This window comes from Mesoplodon bidens, assembly GCF_964165515.1.
Source record: "Mesoplodon bidens genome assembly, chromosome: 6".
NCBI lineage: Eukaryota > Metazoa > Chordata > Mammalia > Artiodactyla > Ziphiidae > Mesoplodon > Mesoplodon bidens.
The window spans coordinates 112105498-112132326 of record NC_138162.1 but is presented as its reverse complement, the minus strand read 5'-3'; the positions used below and the strand labels follow the sequence as shown (position 1 = coordinate 112132326).

Sequence of the window (26829 nt, the reverse complement as noted above, 5' to 3'; positions counted from 1 at the left end):
CCAGTAGAAATGACTCAAGTTGGCCCAGACCAGAACTCCCCAGCTCTCCAAGAGAACTGTGAACTAAATAACAGTTGTTATTTTAAGTCACTGAGTTTGGTTTTTTAACTGTGGTAAAATATACATAACATGAAATTGACCATCCTGACCACTTGTGAGCGTGTGAAGTCGCACTGTTGTGCATCCGGTCTCCAGAATTAAGCCACTCCGTTTTGGGGTGGGTACCCAACGAAAGCTAACTGATAACATGGAGATAACAGACTTCAAGAGCTTCGCCAGTGCCTGGAACACAGAACTCAAGAAATGCTGTCTATTAATATTACTATTATCGTTATTAACTTGATTATTCTCACAGTTTAATCTCCTGATTCCATTCACCTGCCAAACTACTGTTCCAAAAATACTGCTTCCATAGCGCCACAGGTGCATTTGACCACTGCCTGCTTCACGGAATACAGCTCAGCTCCTGCACTCCCACATGTACCCACTGCGCTTTGCACTCAACTCCAGCCACACACACTGTGCTTAGTCCCACCTACATGACTTGGCTCATACTGGCTTTCCCCACAGAGGATCCTCCCCCACTCATCTAAATCTAATACCTCTTTTCAAGGCCCTACACTTTGCAAAGCACTTCTGTGTTTTCTAAAAACTTTTCACTGTAAAACAGTTCGACTTCACTAAAACTTCCTGAAATCTCAATGTACTTAAGATGACTTGGCACTTCCTAGGTATCTTTTTTTTTTTTTTTTTGCAGTACGCGGGCCTCTCACTGTTGTGGCCTCTCCCGTTGCGGAGCACAGGTTCCAGATGCGCAGGCTCAGCGGCCACGGCTCATGGGCCCAGCCGCTCCGCGGTATGTGGGATCCTCCCGGACCGGGGCACGAACTCGTGTCCCCTGCATCAGCAGGTGGACTCCTAACCACTGCGCCACCAGGGAAGCCCCCTAGGTATCTTTTGTACACCTGCTCTCCATCAGGCTGGGAACCGACTGAGGATACACAGTTTCCAGTCTGTGTCCATCACACAAAGCGTGTCCAGCTTTTAGCTGAATCTGGACGACCCTCTGCTTAATGTGACTCTCTGGCCCATCGCCTTAATGACCAGCAGCATGATGGGGTCAAGAGAGTGAGCTCTGGACTCAGACTGCCAGGGTCAAAGGCAGTCTCCACAAGTGAACAGCTGTGGGACCTCAGGTAATAACTAACCTCTCTGTGCCTGTTCTTTCATCTATAAAAACAGGAAAAATAATAGTAGCTTCCTCACAGGGTTACTGGAAGGTTTAAATAATACATGTTAGGAGGCGCTGGGCACACAGTAAGAGCACAATAAATGTTAGCCATTATTATGACACCCTTTACCTAAAAGGTGAAGGTCTAGGTTTAAAAAGTCTTTCAGGAGGACATCAAGATGGAAGAACAGACCTTGAAGGGGTCTGGGCTGACCATGGCTCTAAGTCCACAGCATGGTGAGACTGCCTAAAAAAGTCAATGAACCAAACAGACTTAATTGATATTTATATAATTAAAGTGGCAGGATACACTTTCCTCTCAAGTACTCACAGAACATTCTCCAGGATAGATCACATCTTGGGTCACAAATCAAGCCTCGGTAAATTTAAGAAAATTGAAATCGTATCAAGTATCTTTTCAAACCACAACGCCATGAGATTAGAAATCAATTCCAGGAAAAAAACTGTAAAAAATACAAACACATGGAGGCTAAACAATACGCTACTAAATAAATAAGAGATCACTGAAGAAATTAAAGAGGAAATAAAAAAAATACCTAGAAACAAATGACAATGAAAACACGACAACCCAAAACCTATGGGATGCAGGAAAAGCAGTTCTAAGAGGGAAGTTTATAGCAATACAATCCTACCTCAAGAAACAAGAAAAATCTCAAATAAACAACCTAACCTTACACCTAAAGCAGCTAGAGAAAGAGAAAACAAAACCCAAAGTTAGTAGAAGGAAAGAAATCATAAAGATCAGAGCAGAAATAAATGAAATAGAAACAAAGAAAACAATAGCAAAGATCAATAAAACTAAAAGCTGGTTCTTTGAGAAGATAAACGAAGTTGATAAACCTTTAGCCAGACTTATCAAGAAAAAAAGGGAGAGGACTCAAATCAGTAAAATTAGAAATGAAAAAGGAGAATTTACAAGTGACATCACAAAAATACAAAGGCTCATAAGAGACTACTACAAGCAACTATATGCCAATAAACTGGACAACCTGGATGAAATGGACAAATTCTGAGAAAAGTACAACCTTTCAAGACTGAACCAAGAAGAAATAGAAAATATGAACAGACCAATCACAAGTAATGAAATTGAAACTGTGATTAAAAATCTTCCAGCAAACAAAAGTCCAGGACCAGATGGCTTCACAGGTGAATTCTATCAAACATTTAGAGAAGAGCTAACTAACACCTATCCTTCTCAAACTCTTCCAAAAAATTGCAGAGGGTGGAACCCTCCCAAACTCATTCTATGAGGCCACCATCACCCTGATACCAAAACCAGACAAAGATATCACAAAAAAAGAAAATTACAGGTCAGTATCACTGATGAAAATAGATGCAAAAATCCTCAACAAAATACTAGCAAACAGAATCCAACAACAGATTAAAAGGATCATACACCATGATCAAGTGGGATTTATTCCAGGGATGCAAGGATTCTTCAATATACCCAAATCAATTAATGTGATACACCATATTAATAAATTAAAGAATAAAAACCATATGATCATCTCAATAGATGTAGAAAAAGCTTTCAACAAAATTCAATACCCATTTACGATAAAAACTCTCCAGAAAGTGGGCACAGAGGGAACCTACCTCAACATAATAAAGGCCATATATGACAAACCCACAGCAAACACCATTCATAATGGTGAAAAACTGAAAGCAATTCCTCTAAGATCAGGAACAAGCCAAGTGTGTCCACTCTCGCCACTATTATTCAACATAGTTTTGGAAGTCCTAGCCATGGCAATCAGAGAAGAAAAAGAAATAAAAGGAATACAAATTGGAAAAGAAGTAAAACTGTCACTTTGCAGATGACATGATACTATCCAGAGAAAATCCTAAAGATGCAACCAGAAAACTACTAGAGCTAATCAATGAATCTGGTAAATTTGCAGAATACAAAATTAATACACAGAAATCTCTTCCATTCCTATACACTAACAACAAAAGGTCAGAAAGAGAAATTAAGGAAACAATCCCATTTACCACTGCAACAAAAAGAATAAAATACCTAGGAACAAACCTAGGAGGCAAAAGACCTGTCCTCAGAAAACTGTAGAACACTGATGAAAGAAATCAAAGATGACATAAACAGATGAAGAGATATACCATGTTCTTGGATTGGAAGACTCAATATTGTGAAAATGACTATACTACGCAAAGCAATCGACAGATTCAATGCAATCCCTATCAAATACCAATGGCATTTTTCACAGAACTAGAACAAAAAATTTTACAATTTGTACGGAAACACAAAAGACCCTGAATAGCCAAAGCAATCTTGAGAAAGAAAAATGGAGCTGGAGGAATCAGGCTCCCTCCCTCACTGTAAGATAACACCTCCTAAAAACCAGAACTGTCTGGAGATGGGCAGTCTCCAGAGGTAGTGAATTACCTGTCACAGGAGGTGTTCAGGAAACTGTATATCCTGGATTGTAAAGCAGTGACTATTTTTCTGTTTTGGGTCACAGATCCCTGAAAGCATCTGATAATAGTGAACAGAATTCTTTTCCCCCCCAAACACACAAACATACAGTAACATAAATATCTGCAAATAATTTCAGGAAAGGGCCAAGTAAGAACTCTTAGCCAGAATCTCCTAATTAAACAAATATCTATTGATCAAGGCACAGAAGAAATTTAAGGCTGTATTTCCTTTAGGCATCCCTCAAAAGATTAATCCCCTATCCCAGCCAGAGGTGATTTTTCCCTTCTGTGAATTTCCTTATGGCATTTACTATATTCTGCCACAGTTACTTAAGTTTCTCTTGTTTAAAAACGTAGAGGTATCTTGAGGGCATTGCATCCACCTTTTGTTCATTAATTCACTAAAGGTACATCAAAGAAGACTCCTGTTTTCAAATAGCTTAAAGTCCAGAATCAAACATAGAATCTTAAATCTGAAAGGTACTTTGGGAACATAAAACCCATAGACAAATAACCACAATACAAGACTATGGGACTGATATAAGGTAAAACAGTGCTAGAGAAAATGGTCGAGGGAGGGTCACAGGTAACATTAAAAGGCATCTCGTTATGGTGACTTCCTAAGCTCTCTATGAACAATTTTATAACGTTTTATCGACCTGACAAGACAATGAGCTCTTTGGGTGTCTTATTTGTCTATACATGTTATCCTGCCCTCCTGCACCCAGTATAAGGCCTAAAGCAGAACAGTTGTTTAATAAATATCTGCTGAATGGTCAACAGAGGTGGCATTCACAGAAGCCAGACCTCGAAGGATGAGAAGGATTCTGAGTTATAAGACAAAGGCAAAACTTTTCTTTCTGATGGGAAACTAAAGTGTTTTAATAAAGGACAACAACTAAAAGTATAAACACAGGACGGTATTTGTGTTACTTCCATTGGGGAAAAGAATTTAGAACTTTTGATATAACCCCGCTAATTCAGGTGAACGTGTCTATTCATTCAATAATCACTTAGTGATTTTCTTGTTGGAATAAATACCTTTGTAAGCATTCATTTAACAAAGGGTACAGGAGTGAGGAAGTTGAAATAGAAATAAAACCAAGACTGGCCTTCAAGCAGCCAACAGCGTAGCTAATCGACAGATATAGAGAAAATTAATAAGAACTTGCAAGAGTAGACAAGTATTCTAAAAACCTCAGGGAGCACTGAGGAAGAAGGGATTGATCAGACTGCAGGAAAGGGGGAGAAGCGTTTGGAGGTGGTGTAACTGAAAACTGGAAGGATGAGTAAGGTTTCATTCCAGAAAAGGTATTCGTGACAACATTTGCATAGTTCATTATGTTCACAAAATTCTTTCACACGTCCTCTCCCACTTAATCTACCCATGCAATCTCAGTTTTGTAACCCACATATCAGAACCCAGAAAAACATCAATCTCAGGGACAGAACGCAATATGAAGCAAAACTACTTGAAAACCAGTGTTGTGAACGAACAGAAGCATTTTAGGCAGCAAGACAACTTGGGGATGGGGGCGGATGCCTAGGAGACCAAGGGCAGCCGGGCCCGACATCTGATTAAGGAGAGGGGAACCAGGCTGGGAGGGTGGGGCCGCCTGACAGGGGTCAGGGGTCTGCTCCCCCGAGGGAAGGAGGGAGCCCGAGGCGTTTGGCACCCGCTGGCCGCAACCCTGGCCCTCGATTCTGGGCCCTGCCGGCCAGGCCCAGAAGCCGGCAGTCGCGCGCAGCCTCCCCGGTCCGCCGGGATGCAGGGATGCTCGGCCCACCTGGTCCATCTTGGGTATCACCTTCTGCCGGCCCCCCATCTGGAAGCGTAGCAGGTTGTAGAACTCCTCGGGGTGCCCCAAGCACTTCACGAACTCCATGCTGGCGGCGGCGAACCGTCGGACCTCGGAGCTCACCTCGCGGATACCTCGGGCTGGCCCCTACCCGCAACCAAAGGATTAGTCGGAGGGCGGGGCGGGGCGGAGGCGGGCCCAGCGCGGCGGAGGCGAGCCCAGCGCGGCGGCGCCACGCCCACCTCCCCGCCAACTTCAACTGGCCTCAGTCTCTCGCGCCTCTGCCCGCGGGCTCGCGGGGTGGACTGGCGAGCGCTGATTGGCCAGGGCCGCTCGCACCAGCAAGATGCCGGCCAATCGGCGGCGGGATGTGTCTGGCGTGAGGACCACATCCTAGAAGCTAATTGGAGGGGGAGAAAGAGGCAGGCGAGCGGGATTGGTGCTCTTAATGGGGCGGGCCTTTGCTTTCCTCTGCTTTCCCAGTGCGGGGCTGCAGGAGTGAACCCAGACTTTGAGAAGCCCCCCGAGGCGGAGCTCAGTGCGTGGGAGGCTCGCTCCGGCCCGGCTTTCGCTGAGAGCCCAGCAGGCCAGAGCCCGCTAAGCCCTCCACGTGTTTGTCCTGCCAGGCAGATTAGCTCTTCCGGGACGTGCTCGGCTTACAGCCGCGCCTCGAATGGGTGCAATCAGCCTGAGGCTTCCGAGCATGTAAATTTAGTCCCAAAAAAGGATCTGAAGCGTTTCTACGGCCTATCAAAGGGTGATGTGGAAATTTTTATCTCGATCCTAGAGCTCTCACAAGCCCTGCAAAAATACGTGCTACCCCAACCCCCAAATCTATTTTAACACCGCAGTGATCCTTTAAAAAATTAAGGCAGCTCAGATCACTGCCTAAAAACCCTGCAATATCTGTCCATTTCACTCGGTAAAAGCCAAAGTCCCCACGAGGGTCTAAAAGCTCTGCACGAGTAGCCCTCCATCCCCATTACGTCTCTCACCTGCATTTTCAATCCCTCCTTCCTTGGCCCCAGGACTTGTTGTCTACACTTCCTTCTTCCGGCAATATTTTTTCCCCCTGATATGCAATTGGCTAACTCGATCACCTCCTTCAAGTCTTTGCTGAACCCTCACCTCATGTAGGCCCACCCCCATCACACTGTTTTATACTACAGCTTGCCCCGCCCTCACCGCTGCTGACGCCCCGGCCTGCTCTAGTTTTTCCCGTCCTATTGTTACCGACTAAGGTCTTTGGACTCTTTAGTCAATAGAAATTGATGAAGCCAGATCAGGAATTCAGGCAAGGCGTTACTGGGACTCCAGGGAGTGAAGACAAGTAACAGGTTCCCTTGCTCACTCTCTGAAGGGGGGAGAGCTTGTGTCCGTTAAATGGGGGGAAGGTAGAGGCAGATCAGTGGGTGGCGGGCGGGGCCAGAGGGGGGGCTTAGGTGGTCTGCCCACCCCTTTGGTGGCGCTGTGTGCAGGGATTATGTAGTACCCGCTTTTGTTCCTGGCACCTCAGAAGTGACAGTTGGGTTTGGGTCTTTTTGTATCTTATTCTTCATAATTTGCCCCAACTGCCCACGCAGGCAGTTATTTTTAGTCCCTTATAGTTTCTTTGTATCCTGTTGCTCATTTGTCCAGGTGCAAGCACTACAGTAAAGGGTCTCAGGTCCCAGCCTATCTCAGTACTGATCACGTTCCTATCTCAGTACTGATCACGTTCTGATATAAAATACACAGTTTACTTACGATGTTTAGTGTCTGTTTCTCCTTGCTAGAATATAAGTTCAATGACGACAGACCTTTGTTTGCTCACATACCTCCAAGCCTCCAGAACAATGCAACTCTTTGATGTCCCCTCAGCATTGCAAACTTAACATGGCCCCAACTGGAATCTCTCTCCCATTGAGACTGCTTCTCCTGTGAATGGCACTAACAGCCTCCCAGTTGCCTAATTATAAAATCCAAATGTCATCCCTAACTCCTCCTTTCTCTCCCTACACCTGCCCTGTGTAAGTCATTCAACAGTTCTCTGGAATCCAAGAAACAAACATCTCTCCTCTTAATCTCTCCTCTCTGCTCCATCCAGGTTCAAGCCCCACCTTCTCTCTCAAACTGTTACAGGTCGGTTTCCCATCTCTCTCTCTCCATCCATTCCCATGTAACAGCTTGAGTAATCTCAATCTTTCAATTTTATTTTATTTTATAAGGTACTATGATTTTAATTAGCTTAAGGTGAGGCCCTGTGGGCTTCTAGACTTTGGTTCCATGAGTCCAGTCTGGCAACACAGAAAAACAGACTGAAGGGAGCTTCACTGAGAACTGACTCATTTACCTACAATTTCTTTTCGTTGTATCTGATGTTTGGTCCTTTTTAATTTTTTTTTTTTTTTTTTTTTTTTTTTTCTGTACGCGGGCCTCTCACTGTTGTGGCCTCTCCCGTTGCGGAGCACAGGCTCCGGATGCGCAGGCTCAGCGGCCATGGCTCACGGGCCCAGCCGCTCCGCGGCATGTGAGATCTTCCCAGACCGGGGCACGAACCCGTGTCCCCTGCATTGGCAGGCGGACTCTCAACCACTGCGCCACCAGGGAAGCCCTGTTTGGTCCTTTTTAAACTCTGTCAAGTTATAACTTTGTATCTCTACTTGCATACTGCTTTTGGCCAGAAGACATAAAGCTAAGAGTTTTAGCACTCCCCTGCCTGTCAAAAGGACCCTGTAAAAAACATTCCCTTCTTTCAATTTTAAATTGCACAAAGGAAATGCCTTTCAAGATAAAATCTGAGAATTCTGGCATAGAATAAAAATCCTCCCATCATTTGTCACCTACATTCCCTTTGGATTTCAGCCTCCTATTCAGTCACTGGACAACTCTCAAACCCTGATCCAGCCCTGGCAGCACTTGCCACACAGGCCACAGTAGTTCATACCCCAGGACTCAAGTAATTCACCTGCCCTGAATGCCCTTCCTCCATCCTCACCAAGCTACCTGCCACGCCTTCATTACAGCGCAGGTGGACTCCCCTGCTTCAGGAACCCTTTTCTGAAGCTCCCTGGCCTCTCCTTTATCTGTTCTTCAGATTTCACAAACACCCACTGAGCACCGACAACATGGCAGACACTGGAAATCACAGAGACAAAGTAGATGAGGTTCCATCCCAAAGAGGGAGAGACAGAAGCGTCTGGCGCGGTGCTGCTGTTTACTAGGCACAGCTGGAGCCCCCTCCAGCTGCGGAGTCGGGTCCAGGTGCCCAGCCAGAGACTGTGGGAGTGGACAAACGGACAGTGACCAGACCATATACAGTATCACAGTTCTGTCCCACAGCCTCCGCACCAACTGGCCTGGAATGGTCAGGACTTGATCAATTACTTCTGTATTCTTTGCCTCCACTTCCAACTCAGGACCAACCACAGAAAGCCAAATATGTTCCCCAAACCAATCACGGAAGACAGCCCACTTCCAGCATCCCCTTGCCAACCTCCTCCCATCAGAGCACAACGATGAGTTCATTTTTTTTTTTTTTTTGACGATAGTTTTCCCACTCCCTGCCTGCCTCTGAGTTTCTGCCACATGCAAGTGATGGGGGCTGATGCCCTTGCTATAGCAAGCTCTGAATAAAGGGCCTCACTTGCTTATTCTTATTTTGGTGGTCTTTATTTCCACAAACCTCAGTACTTCAATGATGTTCAGTGGTCACTCTCATCCTGAACTTTCTGTATGCTAATTATCCCTTGCCTGACTCTTCACCTCACCTTGAACCCCTCAAGGTCAGGGACCGTGTCTGAACAGGGCACCTGGCACAGTGCTTGCCACTTAAGAAGTCTCCATTACTTCTTATTAAAGATCAGGGCTTGAAATAGGGACTATACTGGAACTTTTAGAACACAGACGGCAGTCACTTATCCAACCCCCCGCCCCCCAACAAAAAGCACTTTACAATAACCTACTAAAATGCTTCTAACACTCTGTTGTAACAAGCCCGCCTCCTCCTACTACTACAGTTTTCTTGTCTTGTTTATCACTGTATTCCCAGAACTAGCATTTAGGAGGCATTTAAAAAATATTTATTAGATGGCTAAGGCCACTGAAACCTCACACAAAATTGCAAGTTTTTTACAACGTCAGTTATCATGAAACTCCAGCTCATAAGCAACTCTTTACCCTGGAATCTGCTGAGTCCAAATGCCTCACCTCTCTCTCTTCTAAGTGAAACCAGGACTCGCTGACTCTGTACCCCATCCCTCAACTGCAGCCTTTCCTTACGTCCAACAGGCACGCAGGCCACAGGAGTCATTCCCCTGTTCACCTCGCCAGTCCTGTAGGTTCTGTACCACCATCCTCTTCTCTTAGCCCTCATTCAGTCCACCTCTGCTATCCCTGCCTTTCCCCTTTGCAGAACTAACTTGAGACTTTCCGCCGAGAGCCTCCTGCCAGGATGAATGATAACCTCGCAGAGGGCTGCAGTAGCTGTGCTTTCTGCTGGCAGTCCACGTTTCCGCTTCCCCGCTGCTTCCACGCGGAACCCAGTCTATGCAGTTCCGATGCAGAACTCATGGTGCGGCCACCAGCCTTTACAACTCAACTGCTAGGTGCTACTATTTTCCCCCAATACAGACTGAAGTCAGAGAAATGATGTCAGCTCCCAAGAGGACAGAGAAGACTGAGGATTCTTCTTCCATGTCTTGCTCTGTAATCTTTTGTATGGCTTGAATCTTTTGATGTATTTTTAAAAATAATTTTAAACAACTTAATAAAATAAGGACTCTCCTTTGCCCTCTTGGACTTCTACCGTTCATACCCTGACGACCTTCAACTGTGGGTTCATCCAGCATCCCTCTTTGTTTTTGACCCTAAGCTACGGGAGACTGCTGTACGAAGTTGGGAAATGGAGCGACTACTCTGGTCTCTAGCGTGGCTCTATAACCTTCCCTTGAGCCCTAAGCGGCTCTAACTTCCCCGTAGCTGTTACAAACCTCCCCACTCCTACTCTGTGCCAGCTGGTTTTCTCTGGGTCTACTTTTCTTTCCCCACCGGAGCCCAGGCATCTCTAAGTGCTGGCGCTGGTGTCTCCCTCCTGGTTTTCCCCTCACCTGATCACACACAAATCCTCACATCACATCCATCCTTTCATCACTCTCCCTCCCTGACCCCCTTTCTCATTTCTTTCAAGGACAACCTTTTTTTAAAAAAAATATTTATTGGGCTTCCCTGGTGGCGCAGTGGTTGAGAGTCCGCCTGCCGATGCAGGGGACACGGGTTCGTGCTCCGGTCCGGGAGGATCCCACATGCCGCGGAGAGGCTAGGCCCGTGAGCCATGGCCGCTGAGCCTGTGCGTCCAGACCCTGTGTTCCGCAACGGGAGAGGCCACAACAGTGAGAGGCCCGCGTACAGCAAAAAAAACAAAAAAAATTATTTATTTGGCTGTGCCAGGTCTTAGTTGCAGCACGCTGGATCTTTTTTATTGTTGTTGTTGCAGCATGTGGGCTCTTAGCTGCAGCATGCATGTGGGATCTAGTTCCCTGACCAGGGATTGAACCTGGGCCCCCTGCATTGGGAGCTTGTCGTTTTAACCACTGGACCACCAGCGAAGTCCCTCAAGGACAACCTTCTTGAAGAGTGGAGCACACTCACTGCCCCCTGGGCTCCCACCCAGTCCTCAGCCCCTGCAGACCACCTGCCACTCCGCACAAATGGCTCTTGAAGGTCATGACCTCAAATTCGACCAAATTGAGGTCATGACCTCAAATTCGACCAACCGTCAAACTCGAAGGCCTCTTCTCCGACGTGTGCACCACTGGCTGCCCCCGAAGTTCCTTCCTCCTGTTTTATCTGATCTTCCATTGGCTTGTCTCCTCTTGCCCCTTGAACAAAAGACCTTCTTCTAAAGGTTTCCCTGTGATCTCCATCCTTCTCATGCTGCATGATCGCCTTGTTAACCTTCTCGAACCGACCCTCAGCTCTGAGGAAAGCTCCCAAATCCATACCTGCAAGCCTGCACTTGCGGGTAGCCAGACCCATTTCCCGGCTGTGTTGTCCCCCCACTTAGGTGCAGGTGCCTCAAGCTCAGCACACAGGGTCTGTCTCCTGACGGAACCTGCTCAGCTCCCGTGACTCTCTGTCTCAATGGCGAGGTGGGGGCAGCTTCCTCCAGCTCTCAGCCCCCTCCCTCTCTCGTTTTCACATCCAGCCAGCTGACGCGTAGGAGCCCATCCCCATGGTGACCCTCCCATCTCTTCTTCTTTCCACACCCACGGCTGTTTCTAGTCCTGTCGCTGCTTTTCTCAGCAACTGCAACAGCATTTCCCCTTTTCTACCAATTGCAGTGGGTGTCCACCCGCACGCAGGCTGTGATGCCTGTCCAGCCCACCCCCCTCTTGTACTCCAGACCCTGACAGATGCTGACTTACGGGAAATGGCCTATCTGGGTACCATCTTGGCCCTGAGCTAATGCCTGCCATAAGGTGGCTTTCCCCGCTGTGGACAACTCCCAGTGACTTAAGACAGACAAGTATAAGGGTGCATGTTCACCCTTCTCCCTGCCCTGTGCCTTTTAAATGGATCCATCCGACCAACCCAACAAGTCCTAAATGGCACCTTCACAGAGAGCTCAGTTATGTACAGTGAAAGAAGCTTTACTGCCAAATAAAGATGAGAACACAAAGTAACAAAGAGCTTTATTTTCATGTCCTGGTTTCTTCTAGGTTTTGCTAACAACCTGGATTCCTGCACTGTTGAGCATGTCAACGGTCACAAACACATCACCTTGGGGAGGAAACAAGTCGCTTTTTTCTAAAGCCCATGGACAAACTGGGAAGGTGGCCAGCTCCCTGGTCCCCGTTTCCCCTCCTTCTCCTGGCATCTCCGTCCCATGGGAAGGGTCCAGGCAGGAGGCTGAATCCGAGCAACACTCTCCTGTTACTCCCTCCTCATCCCTGGATCCTTTTGGGGAACCAAGAAGGATAATTCCCTTCTCCTGGTTCTCAAATGGAGGGTCTTAACACCAGCCCATGTTTCAGAACCAAAACCAAACCAAACCAAACACCTGCAAAGCAATGGTGGCACAGCTCTCTTCCGCTGGCTCTCGTTTTCGTTGCCCCACTGTCATTCCGGGAGGTTTCCCCTTAACTGCCATCACGATTTGCCTCATCTGTCAACAGTGGTGGAATTAGATAGGAAGAATGAACCAAAACTAGAAAAGAACAAAATCGGACCCTGTGGAAACTGCCTCAGCCTGAACTCCGGTGAGATGAACACCAACAGCGCTGGCATCCCGACCCCACCCCCCCAATTCCTGTCCCCAGTCCCAAACCCTGCCCACAACCCCTTTGGCGACACTCAGGCATCACGGTCCCTCAAGGGCAAGGCTCTGTGTAGAAGGGGCCTGAGTGCCCGAGGAGGGCTCCGCCTGCTCTGGCTCATCCGGAGACAACCTGGGCTGGCACTGGGGGCACCACCACGTGAGCCTCTGGAAGCCCCCCGGAGGCCCCAGTGCCTCCCTCACAACCTGGTGCCCAGCAGGGCACCACTCCTTCTGGTAGATCTGCGTGTGCTGCTGTGTGCCCTGGAACTTGCCCCGCAGCCAGCCTGCACTGAAGGCCACCACATGGTCCACCAGGGCCTCGAGGCGCGGAAGACCCAGGAGTGAGCCGGGAGAAAGCGGGTGGATCCCAGCTCTGAACAGGGCCTCGTTCTTAATGATGTTCCCTGGAAGAAGGCAGGGAGGGGACAAGGGAAGGAAAAAGGACACATCCGTAAGGAAAGCTGGCCACAAAGTTAACAAAACAGAGCGCAGCTGATACAACGGCAGCGGGGAGCATCTCAGGAAGATCCAGCGCGGCCGAGAAGCTCCCGGGCAAGTCACGCACTGAATCGGCCGGTCCGTCTGCGACGTATTTGCTAACACTTACCCTTTGGGTTGTTGTGAAGACGAAATGACATGAAGCTCACGCGTGGCCCGTGTTACAGCAAAGAGATTAACAAAAGGGGCTCCGGACCCTGTGAATCCCGGCCCAACCAGATCCCGGCTACCTGACCCTGGTGAATTCCCTGCCTTCTTGAGGCTTCCGTTTCCTGGTCTGTAAAGCGGGGGTAGGTTCCCCGGTTTTCGTGGGCAGTAAATGAGAATTCTCACACACACATACAAATGCTGAGCACTGTGCTGGTGTGTAGAGAGGAATCAATAAATACTAGCTGTGATTATTATTGAAAGTGTCAAGCATGACTCCTGAGATATAGAAAGTGTGGAGGAGGTATTATTGTATGATTTTCCTACTCCTGCCTATTTGCTGTGAAGTCAACCTCGACCTCTCCTTCCAGAATCAGTAAGTTTCTTCAAAATGTCCCAACAGTGCACTTTCTTTAACCTCTCCTAGGCATTTAGCACAGTCTGTCTCTAGCTCCAGGGGGCTGAGTCCATGCTTGCTGGGTCACTAAACAACACTCTCCTCCAGGAGAGAAGGTGGGCTCGGTGGAGGCCAGGCGTCCGGCACGTGTGGAGCAGACGGACGGGGGAAAAGGCGGCTCTTTCCAAGAGCTTCACGGTCACACAAAATTTCTCTCTAAAATTCGCCAGCAGACTACCTGCTCCATATCTCAGCTGTGCCCTTAGAGCAATGTGCCTTTTGCTTTCGCTTCTTCATCTGAATGAAGGGAAAACTAGTAAGTGGCCATCCTGAGGAAGAGCAGTAAGGATGAACCCACGTACCTGGCACAGTGGAGTCACCTGAAAAATGTCGGCTGTTCTGATTATCGTTTGTAACAACAGCCAGTTACACAGCATTTCTCTTGCTAATTTACCCCAAAGGCCGCTCCTGGAAGCCTGTGCTCCTCTGGGGAGCAGGGTCTGCGTTTGTCCTACTATACTTCAATTAAAAAATAAATTAGGGCTTCCCTGGTGGCACAGTGGTTGAGAGTCCGCCTGCCGATGCAGGGGACGTGGGTTCGTGCCCCGGTCCGGGAGGATCCCACATGCCACGGAGCGGCTGGGCCCGTGAGCCATGGCCACGGAGCCTGCGCGTCCGGAGCCTGTGCTCCGCAAAGGCAGAGGCCACAACAGTGGGAGGCCCGTGTACCGCAAAAAAACAAACAAACAACAAAATAATAAATTAAAAAAAAAAAAGGATGGAGGGGATGTGATCCCTGCCCTCTAGAAGGTCACGCTCCAATGTGGCTATCAGGCCGACTACGACTGATAATATAATTAGGGTAGGAGAGAAGTTAGAGATGGCCTGGTCTACTCCCTCATCTTAAAAACGAGGGAAGTGGAGCTAAGGAGCCCAGGTGATCATCCAGCATCACTGACACCAGCGGTGGGTGCCAGTTTCCTGCCTCCTGGACGAGGGACTTTTTCATTAGGTCGGTCAGCAGGACCACCCTCTGCCCTCAGCCATACCTAAGCCTGAGAAGTATCTCTGGTCCAACAGCGTATAGCAGACGGGCTGCTCCCGGCCCAGAGCTTCCAGGGCCTGTCCTCGATGGAACTTTTCTGACAAGATGTCAGAGGTGGGTCTCACCACCGGGGAAGAGGAGCTCCACACCATCTGACAGTTATAGAAGGCCAAGAAGCCGCCCCCGCCGAAGTGCAGGACCAGCCTGGGAAGAGAGGAGAGGTCACAGAGCACAGGGCTATGAGAGCAGCATCGGGTCGCACGTGCACACACAGCACCCACTCCGCTCAGGATAATCTGGGGAAGCTAAGGTCCCAGAGGAGAAAAGGGATGGCTCTGCCTGAGTTGTTAAACTCTCACGGCCAAATGGAGGAATTAAAAGAAAATGGATACTCTCTCCTTTTCTCTGATAATAACAATACGTGTTGGCAGAAGACAACTTGGGACGCACAGAAAAGTCTCAAGTTCGGGAGGTGTGGCTATGGCACAAAGCAGGGCTTCATAAGGAAGGAGGGCAGAGAAACGGACGCTAAGCAGGCACCTGTCCCAGTCCCGGGCAAGATCTCCCAAGAGAGACACATACACACACCGCCCCCCACCCCAGGGACACAGGAGAAACCTCACGAACCCTGATAAGCAATAACGGGTTACTGTGTGAGGGGAGAGACTCGGGCTGCAGCTGGACTCCAAGACTCACGTATCTGACCTGGGTGGTATCTTATGTGAAAGTAAAGGGACAACTTGAGAGGAACAGGACTCAGGAAAACACCTACGCATAGTACCTGAGGTGATTACTCAAGGAAAAGTACATCCCAACGGAAATTAAATCAGCAAGGATCTCAAGATGAGGGTGGTTAAGAATCCGCCTGCCAACGCAGGGGACATAGGTCCGAGCCCTGGTCCGGGAAGATCCCACATGCCGCGGAGCAACTAAGCCCATGCGCCACAACTACTGAGCCTGAGCTCTAGAGCCCGTGAGCCATGACAAGAGAAGCCACCACAATGAGAAGCCCGCGCATCGCAACAAAGAGTAGTAGCCCCCGCTCGCTGCAGCTAGAGAAAGCCCGCACACAGTAACAAAGACCCAATGCAGCCAAAAATAAAATCAATTAAAAAAAAAAAGGAAGAAAAGAAATGTGATAAATCCAACAGAAAAAAAGAAAACAAGGGACAATAAAACTACAAATGAAAGAAAATCCAAATAGCACAATTACCCCATTTCAAAACAAGGAGTTTGTGTCTGAGATTAAAGAGATACAAAAGCCTGCTATTTACTGTTTATAACAAGCATACCTAAAATAAGTGAAAAAACAGACCTACAACTAAGTGGAAAAAAGACCAGGGGGTGAGCCAACCAAACGTGGAGTGGCACTGTTAACATCAAGAGAAGCAGAATTAGGGCTAAAGGCAGAGAGAGGATCCAGGATTGTTTAATAATGAAGCTGCAAAGAACCTTTGAGAGTCAGGGACCCTGATGCCTGGGACCAAGGGCAGCAAAACACAGAAACAAAAACGAAAGACAAGGAGAAGCTCTATAAAACCACAACTAGCCTGGGGGACTTCAATGATCCTCTTCCCAAGTTCTGTATATTAAACAAAAAAAAAAAGCAAAAACAGAGAAAAGCTGAGCTATCAAAACAATAACCTGTTCTTAACATTTACAGAATGTTTTTCTTTTTTTGTTTGTTTGGTTTTTGTCAGAATGTTTTACTTTTAATGAATATTCTATTTTCATTTATGTACACAAAATGTAAGCAAAGATCAATTATGTGTTTGGCTGCAAATCTTGATGCCAAAAGTAGAAAATTTACAGGCTGCCACCCTGATCGTAACCCAATAAAAAAAATTAAAACAAAAAACCCCGCAAAAAGATGACCCCAAACACTCAAAGATTTGAAAAATTAGGAAATACTCTTCCATATGGATAGCATACAAAACTATTATGACTTATTTGAAAGATCAACAAAGTAAATAAAACTCAGGCAAGGGCTTCCCTGGTGGCGCAGTGGTTGAGAGTCCGCCTGCCGATGCAGGGGACACGGGTTCGTGCCCCGGTCCGGGAAGACCCCACATGCCACGGAGTGGCTGGGCCCGTGAGCCATGGCCTCTGAGCCTGCGCGTCCGGAGCCTGTGCTCCGCAACGGGAGAGGCCACAACAGTGAGAGGCCTGCGTACCAAAAAAAACCCAAAAACTCAGGCAAGCCTAATAAAGAAAAAAAGGGGGCAGGGCAGGCAAAGCAAAATATGCAACATGGAAGGAGTTATAACTTGACAGGAAGAGATTCAAAAATAAGTGAATGACATGAGTTCCCTGTGTGGCAATAAATTTGAAGGCCTGCGGGACCAGCCTTGTTAGTGGAAGAGCGTGCCAATCGTCGCGGCTGGTGACCGAATCCGGATTCAGCCCACGAGCCCAGCTTCGGGCCATGAGAGGTTTCCTGGGGGTTTCGGGGAAAGCTCTCCTTGCTCATTTGAACTTTAGAAATGAGCCTCCCTCTCTTCTCTTCCTCTTGGGTGGATATAAGGCCTGGAACTGCAGGAGTCTCCTGCTGCTGGTCTAAGGACAAAACCAACATGTGGCAAAGTGCAAAGTCAGGAGAATCACAAGAATGTGAAGCCCAAGGCTTGGACCTGAGTCAACGCCGAAGCCCACACTCCCTCTGAACTTCTAATATGGTTGACCCCTGAACAACTCGGGGGTTGGGACACTGACCCTCTGAAGAGTTGAAAATCCGCGCACGTAACTTACAGCCGGCCTCTGTATCCACGGTTCCGTATCCACGGATTCAACCAACCTCAGAGTGAGTCACGTAGCAATGTAATATTACTAGTGAAAAAATCCCCGTGTAAGTGGCCCCGTGCGGTTCAAACCTGTGTTGTTCAAGGGTCAACTGTCTGTGAGTCAAAAAAATCTCCTTACCATTCAAGCCAGTCTGAGTTTTGTTTTTTTTTTACTCTCTCTCTCTTTTTTTTTTGGCCTCACCATGCGGCTTGTGGGATCTTAGTTCCCGGACCCGGGATCAAACCCAGGCCCTCGGCAGTGGAAGTGCCGAGTCCTAACCATTGGACTGCCAGGGAACTCCCTATCTGAGTTATTTTTATAGTTCCAAGCATCTTACTGGCCTTTACATCATACCATAAACAAAGACTGTCGTTCTGGACATGAAAAAATATATCATTATGAAACTAGAAAAGTATTTTGATTGGAGGTAGAAGGAGCCTTCCTTAGCAAGAGGATAAAACTTAAGAGCTATCAAGGAAAATACTGACCACTCACTACATACAAACTAAAAATCCCGAATGCCTAAAGGCACAAACACCATCAAAGGACACAGACAGGCTGGAAACACTAGCACCACACATCACAGAGGTTAACGCACAAGATCCGAAAGCCCCTCCAAATTGATAAAAAGTACACAAAAAACTCAGTGCTACCATAAGAATGTTCATTCTCTTTGACCAGCAATGATTCCTCTGGGAATCTACACTAAGCAAAGAATCCTGAACATGGAGAGAGTTTTCTGCATTGATATTCTCCTCAACATTAACAGACTGAAAACTGGGGCAATTCTACCCCTACATTCAGAGAGCACTAGTCAAGCCATGAGATGCTGTTCAGAGGCCTCCCAGCCTCAAGGGCTGTGTCTGTTGGGAAAGTGCTCCCCGCTCTCTAAGCTGCCAGGTGGTCCCTCCCCATCCCTCTCTGGGTGCAGACCACCGTCAACCTGCCACGTCAGTGGGCAGAGACGCAGGTTCTCCCTCCTAGGCGGCGGGCTGCTGGAGACCACCCAGCGTGCCTGCAGAGCCCAGCCCAGGCCCGCACAGCAGAGCCCTGGCGAACCCCACGGACCCCGCACAGCTGCCGACAGTCACAGCCCACGGCCTGCTCAACCACGCCTTACCTTGGGATAGGGTCCCTCCAGTCACCCCTCTTGTTTGCTTTCTTCGCTCTGGAGAACTCGTTCACCCAAACGCTGCCAAACATACCAAAGCTGACCCGCAGCCACCTCTCAGCACCTCCTGCAGGGCTGTCTCCCCACAAACACTGCAGACTATCGTCTCCACTGGGGACAGCATCGTCTCCTCCTGGGGACCCGGAGGATTGGCCACAGACTTCCTGGTGGTGCCCGGCCTCTTCCTCCCACTCTTTTTGTAGAGGCTCTGACAGTGAGTTGTTGCCAGGGGACACGATTTCTTCATCTGGATCAAATCTAAGGAATAATTTCTTTCCGTGGACCTAGAAAAAGATGAACACGATCTAAGCCCCTGCTATAGACTTATTTGTGTCCTCCCAAAATTCATGTGTTGAAATCAACCCCCAGTGTGATGGTGTCTGGAGGTGGGGCCTCCAGGAGGTGATGAGGTCATGAGGGTGGAGCCCTCATGAATGGGATTAGTGCCCTTATAAAAGAGACCCTTCTTCCACATGAGGACACAGCAAAAAGATGGCTGTCTACAAACCAGGAAGTGGGTCCTCACCAGACACTGAATCTGCGGGCACCTTGACCTTGGACTTTCCATGCTCCAGACTGTGAGAAATAAATTTCTGTTGTTTATAAGCCACGTGGTGTGAGGTATTCTGTTACTGCAGTCAAAACAGACTGAGTCTTACCCAGAAAGGGGAAGACTGGAAGAGGTGTATACAGACATTTATCCTAATGCAGATGTCTCCCCTCTTGCCTCTTCCATGAAACTTTCCCAACTTGAGTATCTGGGACTTGCCTTTTGCTTTTTGCTCCAGTCGTGTGGGCACTTAGTACATAGTTTTCAAAGTGATTAGAAGCAAGTGGAAGAATCAGATCAGCAATGAAATAGATGCACGCTAGATGCAGGGTCACCCTAGAATACCTGAGGGGAAATACTCCCAATTTTTTTCATGAATTAGCTAATAAGTAAATACTAATTGTCATTCCTGTATTCAATTCATAATACTTTTTCTCTGTTAGAGATCATCAGCATACATACACATACACACCATACACAAATTGACAGCAGCTAAAGACAACCCACTGTAAAATTCTGTAGCCCTCACCACCCCACTGAAATTGGATTTGATAGAAGGAATGGCCACAAGAGACCTCACAATAAAAAATGACGATCAATATGATTTCAGTAGACGAAAATGAAAACGGAAAATGTGTGTAAAAGAATGTTCCACCTGCTGAGTATTCTATTTTCATATTGCTAGTCCTGGCAGGTAATGTGTATATGGCCCGATTCCAGGATAAGCCTGTTCTGCAAGACCCGAAATTCAGGCAGTCTTTCCAAGAATTAAAACCAAAACGTCTGGCATTAATAGTGGAAATGCCTGTGATAATTTGACCACCAAAGGTACATACTTAAAGATCACAGTTCTGAGGAGATCTCCAATTTGTCAATTAGTATAAAAATTAACAACTGGAGCAGTCTTTTTTTTTTTTTTTTTTTTTTTTTTTTGCTGTACGCGGGCCTCTCACTGTTGTGGCCTCTCCTGTTGCGGAGCACAGGCTCCGGATGCGCAGGCCCAGCGGTCATGGCTCACGGGCCCAGCCGCTCCACGGCCTGTGGGATCTTCCCGGACCGGGGCACGAACACGTGTCGCCTGAATCGGCAGGCAGACTCTCAACCACTGCGCCACCAGGGAAGCCCTGGAGCAGTCTTTTGAAGCCCTCTCCTCAAAAGAGGGCATTATCTTTCTAAATAATTCCAGAATAACTTAACTGCAAATCTGAGCACAGTTGTTTGCTGCCACACATCAGAAATGGTTTAACTGAGCTTACATAAAAACCTGAGCAAGGAATTAAGCAGGCATAAGAGAATCTGCTCCAGACAACACTTTCTCGATGCAACTTCACCCATGTTGGAATAAGGCTGATGAAAATATCTGTCAGATGACCCTCAAGGTCAAAATATTTACCAGGTCAAAAGGCCTAGGTCAGGAGACCCTTGCACCCTTCCCAACAATGGCAATTTCCGCCGTCCCTCTTTTAAATTCCTCTGACACTATGGATAGTTCAGTTCTAATTGCTAACTGGGTTTATACAACGTGCCAGACAGTGTGCTAGGTGCTGAGGGTCACACAGATGAGTGAGTCTCTGCTCCTTCCCTCAGGAAATTCAGGATTTAAAAGGAAGTTCTGACACAGGTTATAACAGGGATGAACCTACGAAACATTATGCTCAGTGAAAGAAGCCAGTCACACACGGCATGATTCCAAGTATGTGAACTGCCCCCCCAAAAGGCAAATCTGTAGGACAGAAAATAGAGTAAAATGGTCGCTTAGGGCTGGGGGTGGAGAGTTGGGGTGAAAGGGAAAGGACTCACGGGCACAAGGCTTCTTTTGGGGGTGATGAAAGGTTCTGAAGTTGATTATGGTGATGGCTGCACAACTCTGTGTCAAGAAACTGAATTATACACTTGAAATGGGTGAACTGGATGTGATGTGAATTACACCTCAATAAAGCTGTAAATATTTTTTAATTGGAGGACTGATATGAAGTCTAAGTATGCAGTGGGATTTGATCTCCAGATGTCCCACCCACCCAGACTAGGATGGGACAGAAACATGAACAGGCGGAAAGGACTCAATATTTACCTCCCACCCCTAATGCTTTCTTAGGCAGCTCTGGAGTGTGTGCTCTGCAAAATGAGAGGCTAAAACAAAAGAGAAGATGATATGGGACCAAGTGTGGAGAGACTGCTGGCTGCCTCCCAATATCCCTCTCTCCCCTCTTCCCAACAAATCTACTGATTTATAGGAACGTCAACATACTCAGCTAAAAACCTACATCTCCCAGCCTCCCTTACGGATGGGGAAGCCAGTGAGATTGTGCAGGAATGGTCAAATGTGGTTTCCAGGAAATCTCTTTAAAATGGATGAACCAGTCTCCAGCTCTCTCCTGCCTTTTCTTCCTGCCTGGAATGTGGATGTAATGGCTGGAATCCCAGCAGCCATGTTATCATCATCATCATGAGGATGAGGGCTACACCCCAGGGAGAGAAGAGCAGGAGCTTGGGGCCCAGTGACCTCGTGTCACTCCTACACCACCCTGGATGGCGTCCTCTGGACTTTCCATTATGGGAAGGGGGGGAAAAAAAAACTCCTGACTTGTATAAGCCACTCTTCTGAGTCTGTTATGAACAATTATACATAATTCCTGACACAGAAACTGGAGAGCGTATAAGGAAGGACAGTGAAGGGCCATGCCAGATAAACAGCTGGCACAGAGTGGGGCCAATTTTCCTCCGCCTCACGAGCTCACCCTGCTCATTCCATCTCCATTTTTGAATCTGTAACTGATTCTCAAACCTGAAATGCCCTTTCTTCTCCTTTTGACCCACTTAAGTCCTCCATCCTTCAAGGTCCATCTCAAGTCCCGTCTTCATCATGAAGGCTTTTTCTCCAGGCCACAGGACCTCTTCTATGTCGAGGCCCTCAGCTGGGCCTTAATCACACGCTCCCTTCCTCCACTCATTGTTACCTAACAGCTTCCCATTTAGGGACACAGGTCTAAACTTCCAAATTCAACTCTCAGATCCTGAGAACAGGACCCACGGACAGAGGCACAGAAAGGGAGCCCACTGATGGGGACCCACATGCCGGGCAGCTCCCCAAGGCCACCTCCCTTAGGCTTCTGGGCTCCCAACACTGACCCTTGCCTTGGTTTACTGGGACACCAGTGCCCAGATCCATCTCAGGGCTCCCTTGCCTCACATTCTTCTGTCTACTCAGCTATTGAGTAAATATTTTGTGCAAGCCAGCTCTGTGAAGGCAGGTGCTAAGATCCCGGCCACTGGGACCCAGAGACAAAGGGACATTAATCCTGTCCTGCAAACTCTGCAGGACAGTCTGGACAAAGAGTCCAGGTGCTCTAACGGGAACAGCGCAAACCTGGAGGTCAGGGGGCCTGTGCTCCAGTCTCTGTCCCTTGCTAGCTACGTCGGCTTGGGCTAACCACTCCCCCTCCCTGAACCCCACCTCCAAATGCAGAAAACACACATAAAGGTGTAGCAGACCTCTTCCAGACCTCTTCCAGTTCTAACCAAGAATGGTTTTATAGCCTGTGTGTGTGCGTGTGTGTGTGTATGTATGTACTAGAGAGAGAGAGAGAGAGAGAGAGAGAGAGAGAGAGAGAGAGAGAGAGAAGGGCAAGGTGGAAGACAGAAAACTAGTATTTACTGAGCACCTATTATGTGCCAGGCAAAAAGTCTGCTTAATTCAACAATTTCAACTGGTAGGTGTTTATCCCCATTTTACAACTCTAGCAGACACTAGAGCTAGGAGGTTATGTAACTTGCTTAGGAACACACAGCTAAGAAGCAGCAGAAATCCTTGGTTTTTCTACCGCCAATTACCAAATGCCACCTAAGTGCCGGGCACTCAGTTAGGTGCCAGGAATACAATATTGCTGAGGTCACAGCCCCTGCCCTGTTTACTTGTCTCCTCCACTCAACAGGCAGGACAAATTCAGCAGTGGGCATCCAACAGGAGGTACAGGGTGCCCGGGAAGCACAGCAGAGTCTCTTCTCCAACTCAGAGCAGGCAGGGCAGGCTTCTCAGAGGATGTGACGGCAAAGCTGAATCCAGGAGACCAGGAATTACCATGGTAACATGAAAGGACAGGAATGGGGGTGGGGCTGGGAGAAAAAGGAAGACCTGCCCGCACAGGGGAGCAGCACGTCGACCGTGAAGGACTGTGAGAGGAGCTGTAGATGGTTCCAAATGATTGGAGAGAGATCTGGGGCGGGGTGAACTGCAGGCCAGAGAGGGAGGCATGAGTCAGACCACAAAGAGCTCTGCGAGCCCCTTAGGGCAGGGGTCCCCAACCCCCGGTACCGGGCCGGGCCGCACAGCAGGAGGGGAGCGGTGGGCGGAAGAGCGAGCGAAGCTTCATCTGCCGCTCCCCATCGCTCACGTTACCGCCTGAAGCATCCCCCCCACCGCCACCGCCATCCATGGAAAAATTGTCTTCCACGAAACCGGTTCCTGGTGCCAAAAAGGTTGGGGACCGCTGCCTTAGGGAGTTCTGACTCATGCTCAGAGCAAAGAGGAGTCAGGCTGAAACCCAGATCAGAAGGCTATGCTCCTTCCTCACCTCCTTGCTGGCCCCATAGAATTAAACACGGTTTCCAAACAAAGGTGCACATCAGGGTCTGCCGGAGTCATCACAACCGCTCCAGACGCTGAATGTGAATACCCAGCTCGTGCACATGTATTTCTTATAGTTCCGCAGGCCACTGTGCTGTTCACCCGAGGCTGAGAAATGTCAGAAGCGGAGCTGCGTGGAGCCCCAGCGTGGTCGCCTCAGGCTCCAGGAAGTGAGAGCGCGGCAAGTCTTGAGACACATTTAGGGGCGGTACAGGGTGTGCTGATGGAGTCGGCCGCTGGGGGGAGCTGTGGAACGAGCCCGTCAGAAGCCCATGAACTCACCTGGGTGTCCTGCAGCCACAGGGACCGGAAGCCGGCAGGGTTCAGCTTCTTAGTGCTGCCCCCCGTCTTGACCACCTGCTGCCCCACGAAGGGGGAGACCAGATGGTGAAACTTCCTCACAGACGGCCCCTCCGGCATCCCTGCAGGCAGAAATGTGGACAAGAGGCCACTGACTCAGCTGGTTTCTCTAGCATTTCTGATGGGGGCCAAGCTCCACGCAGCCGTTTTTTGGTTTTTTTTTTTTTTTTTTTTTTTTGCCATCAACTTTAAGAGCATATACGGCCCAAAAGGGAATGTGGCTGGGAAGGGGGTTCGGATCAAAGAGAACGCCCCCGTGCGGCAGGCTGTGAGCCAGCTTCCCGAGGACGGTTGCCCCATCCCAGCCCCTCTCGCCTTCCTTCAGGCAGGACCAACAGTGTGCCAGGCATCACACCACGAGCGCCCTCCGCTTTGATCCTGTGGCAGCCTGGACGGGAGCCCGCCCTGGTTACTTGTGTCCTGGACTGCGGTCCTAACTCATCTCCAGGCTTTCTCTGTTCTTCTGCCTCCCCAAGCCAAGCATTCCAGCCCACTGCTGCTGCTTTATCTCCCCTCTTTCAGTGGAGAGTTGGTCGAGGCAGAGAAGGCTGTAAGGGACACAGACACAGATGCAGATCCAGCCCTGCCAGGACCACCCTGCTAGTAGCAGCAGTGCGTATGTGACAACAATGCAGAGCTCAGAATCATGACAGGTGCAGACACAGGGTCATGTCAGGTCAGATCAGGGAGAGGCCACATCTGGCTTACCTAGAGACGCTTATCCCTGGTAACTGAAAAACAGCTGGGGTTCCATTTTAACCGTGATGTAGGGTGACCTGTGACCCCCACCTCTTCCTGCCCAAATCATCCAAGTTCACTGCGAGCTTGTGCAGGAGGCATTCACATGTTTGGGCCTGAGCGCTCGGCACCCCAGCTTCTAAGACACAGAAGGCACTCCCCCCACCCTTACCCTACTTACCCACCTGTTTCCTCACCTGCACAAGACTGCAAGTTATGATGAAAACCCAAAGAATTAAGCAGTTTCCTGGCACAGTGGTAGCTACTCCATTTCAGTAATTTTAAGTAATATTTAAAGATCTCTGAAATGGCGGTGCCTCTTACAGTCCATGCTTTCTCAGAGTTTAATTAGCAGCACGTTCCACAATATGCATTTTTAATTTGATGGTGCTTTAGACTCACTAAAATGTAGTACAACTGCCCCTAATCAGACCTTCAAGTCACTCGAGAGGCTCTCCTGACAAAACTGCGGGGCTGCAGGAAGACCGGCCACAGTGCAGCTCTGCGCCCTGGTCTCTCCAACCGTGGAAGCTTCTGGAAAAGCTCCTCTCTGAAATGCCTCTGATGCTTAAAATCTTTCGACACAAGGGCATGTTTCTTTCTCGGGTTTATTTATGGAGATGGAAAGCTGGGCAGCGAGCTGCCTCTACCACAGCCTTAAAAGATCAGAAGCCGAAGGGACACAGGTCCCGAGGGGACACCCCGCGCACCCTCGTTAACCGCGCGAGGCTGGTAAGGGGCTGGCTAGCGGACCACACTGACAGAGGAGGGGGCGTCACCGCCGCCCCCGCCCCCGGGACAGTCTAAAATGGCTGCTTTGCCCAGCGCCTTCTCGGGGTGATGGGGGGGAGAAGCGGGCGCAGAGACGGGACTGACGGTCACTGCAGGAGCCTCGGTCGGGCGCGGGGGGAAAAATGTTAAAAAGTGGTAAACAGCCAAAAAAGAAAGAAAAATTCAACCCGGGCTGCGGGTTTCCATGAGGGATGCTTCTAAAAGGTTCGGTAACTGAGTTTTCACGCCGGTAACAAGGTGACGAGGGTAAAGCTGGGGAAAGCCCTGTATTTCCGATGGTGGGGGGGGGACCCGCTACCGCCGAGGACGCGCCGCTCCGCCCCCTCCCCACCCGCGCACGTCCCGCGACGCCGCAGCGGGACCCGCGGCGGGACTTACCGGCTCCCCGCCCGCAGACCCCAGACCCCAGCGCCTGCGAGGCCCGCAGACCGCCTCCGCGCGGGCCGTGGAACACCCGGCGCCCGGTGTGCGCCCGGGTTCCGCCCGGGGTGCGCGCGGGACTCTGTCGTAGGCGGGCGTGGGAGGCGTGAGGGGAGCGGGCCTCTGACTGGAGGTGGGGAGTGGGTAGAGCGAGGCTCCTCCCTCGGGGGGGTGGGGTAGATCGGGGCTCCTCCCCCCGGTGAGCGTAGGAGGCGGGACTCGCCCTGCGCGGGTGGGGTTCGGGATTTCGTTGTCCAAACAGGTGCGGGGCTCTGTCCTGGGAGGCGGGAGTGGGGGGGGGCTCTCGCCCTTGGGAGAGCGGGTGAGGGTGCGGAGCTCCTCCCCTAAGGAGGTCGCTGGAGGCTGGGCCAATGCCGAGTGTCGCGGCTAAAGGGTGGAGAGAGAGTGAGTCAGAGCAGACGGTGGGGAAGAAGCAATCGCCTTTGGAACGTTTATTATCTCACGAAGATAGAGAAAAATAAGTTGCTGAATAGGAGAAATTTAGGTGGTCAGGCAAAGGCAAGC

At 49.1% G+C, this 26829-nt stretch overlaps 2 protein-coding genes across 3 annotated transcripts in view; both read right to left on the bottom strand.

Annotated features, from left to right (window-relative positions):
- FDFT1 (farnesyl-diphosphate farnesyltransferase 1) overlaps window positions 1-6578 on the bottom strand; it is a 33881-nt gene extending 27303 nt beyond the window's left edge. Inside the window, exons 1-2 of one of the 2 annotated variants that reach the window (XM_081237871.1) lie at window positions 6480-6578; window positions 5473-5631 (exon numbers count right to left, since the gene is read on the bottom strand). In XM_081237871.1, coding sequence (XP_081093997.1) covers window positions 5473-5631; window positions 6480-6485 — 165 coding nt within the window. In that variant the 5' untranslated portion in view covers window positions 6486-6578. The remainder of the gene's footprint in view (window positions 1-5472; window positions 5632-6479) is intronic. The other variant, XM_081237872.1, reaches the window with a different exon arrangement.
- A 6191-nt stretch (window positions 6579-12769) lies between these two features.
- Window positions 12770-26427, bottom strand: NEIL2 (nei like DNA glycosylase 2). The gene is made up of 5 exons (XM_081238059.1): window positions 26263-26427; window positions 24277-24416; window positions 18770-19104; window positions 14873-15072; window positions 12770-13185 (listed from the first exon to the last, which is right to left on the bottom strand). Exons 2-5 carry the CDS (start codon window positions 24412-24414, stop codon window positions 12824-12826), a joined length of 1035 nt encoding a protein of 344 aa, XP_081094185.1. The 5' UTR covers window positions 24415-24416; window positions 26263-26427; the 3' UTR covers window positions 12770-12823.
- Between the last annotated feature and the right edge of the window lie 402 nt (window positions 26428-26829).

Bases quoted from the DNA above. Each gene is read 5' to 3' on its own strand.
- NEIL2 (XM_081238059.1), bottom strand. From the start codon at position 24,414: ATGCCGGAGGGGCCGTCTGTGAGGAAGTTTCACCATCTGGTCTCCCCC. The intron at 19,105-24,276 runs GTGAGTTCATGG...ATCTTTTTCTAG, and splicing joins TGTGGCTGCAGGACACCCAG to GTCCACGGAAAGAAATTATT. The intron at 13,186-14,872 runs GTATGGCTGAGG...GCCTTCTTCCAG, and splicing joins GAGATACTTCTCAGGCTTAG to GGAACATCATTAAGAACGAG.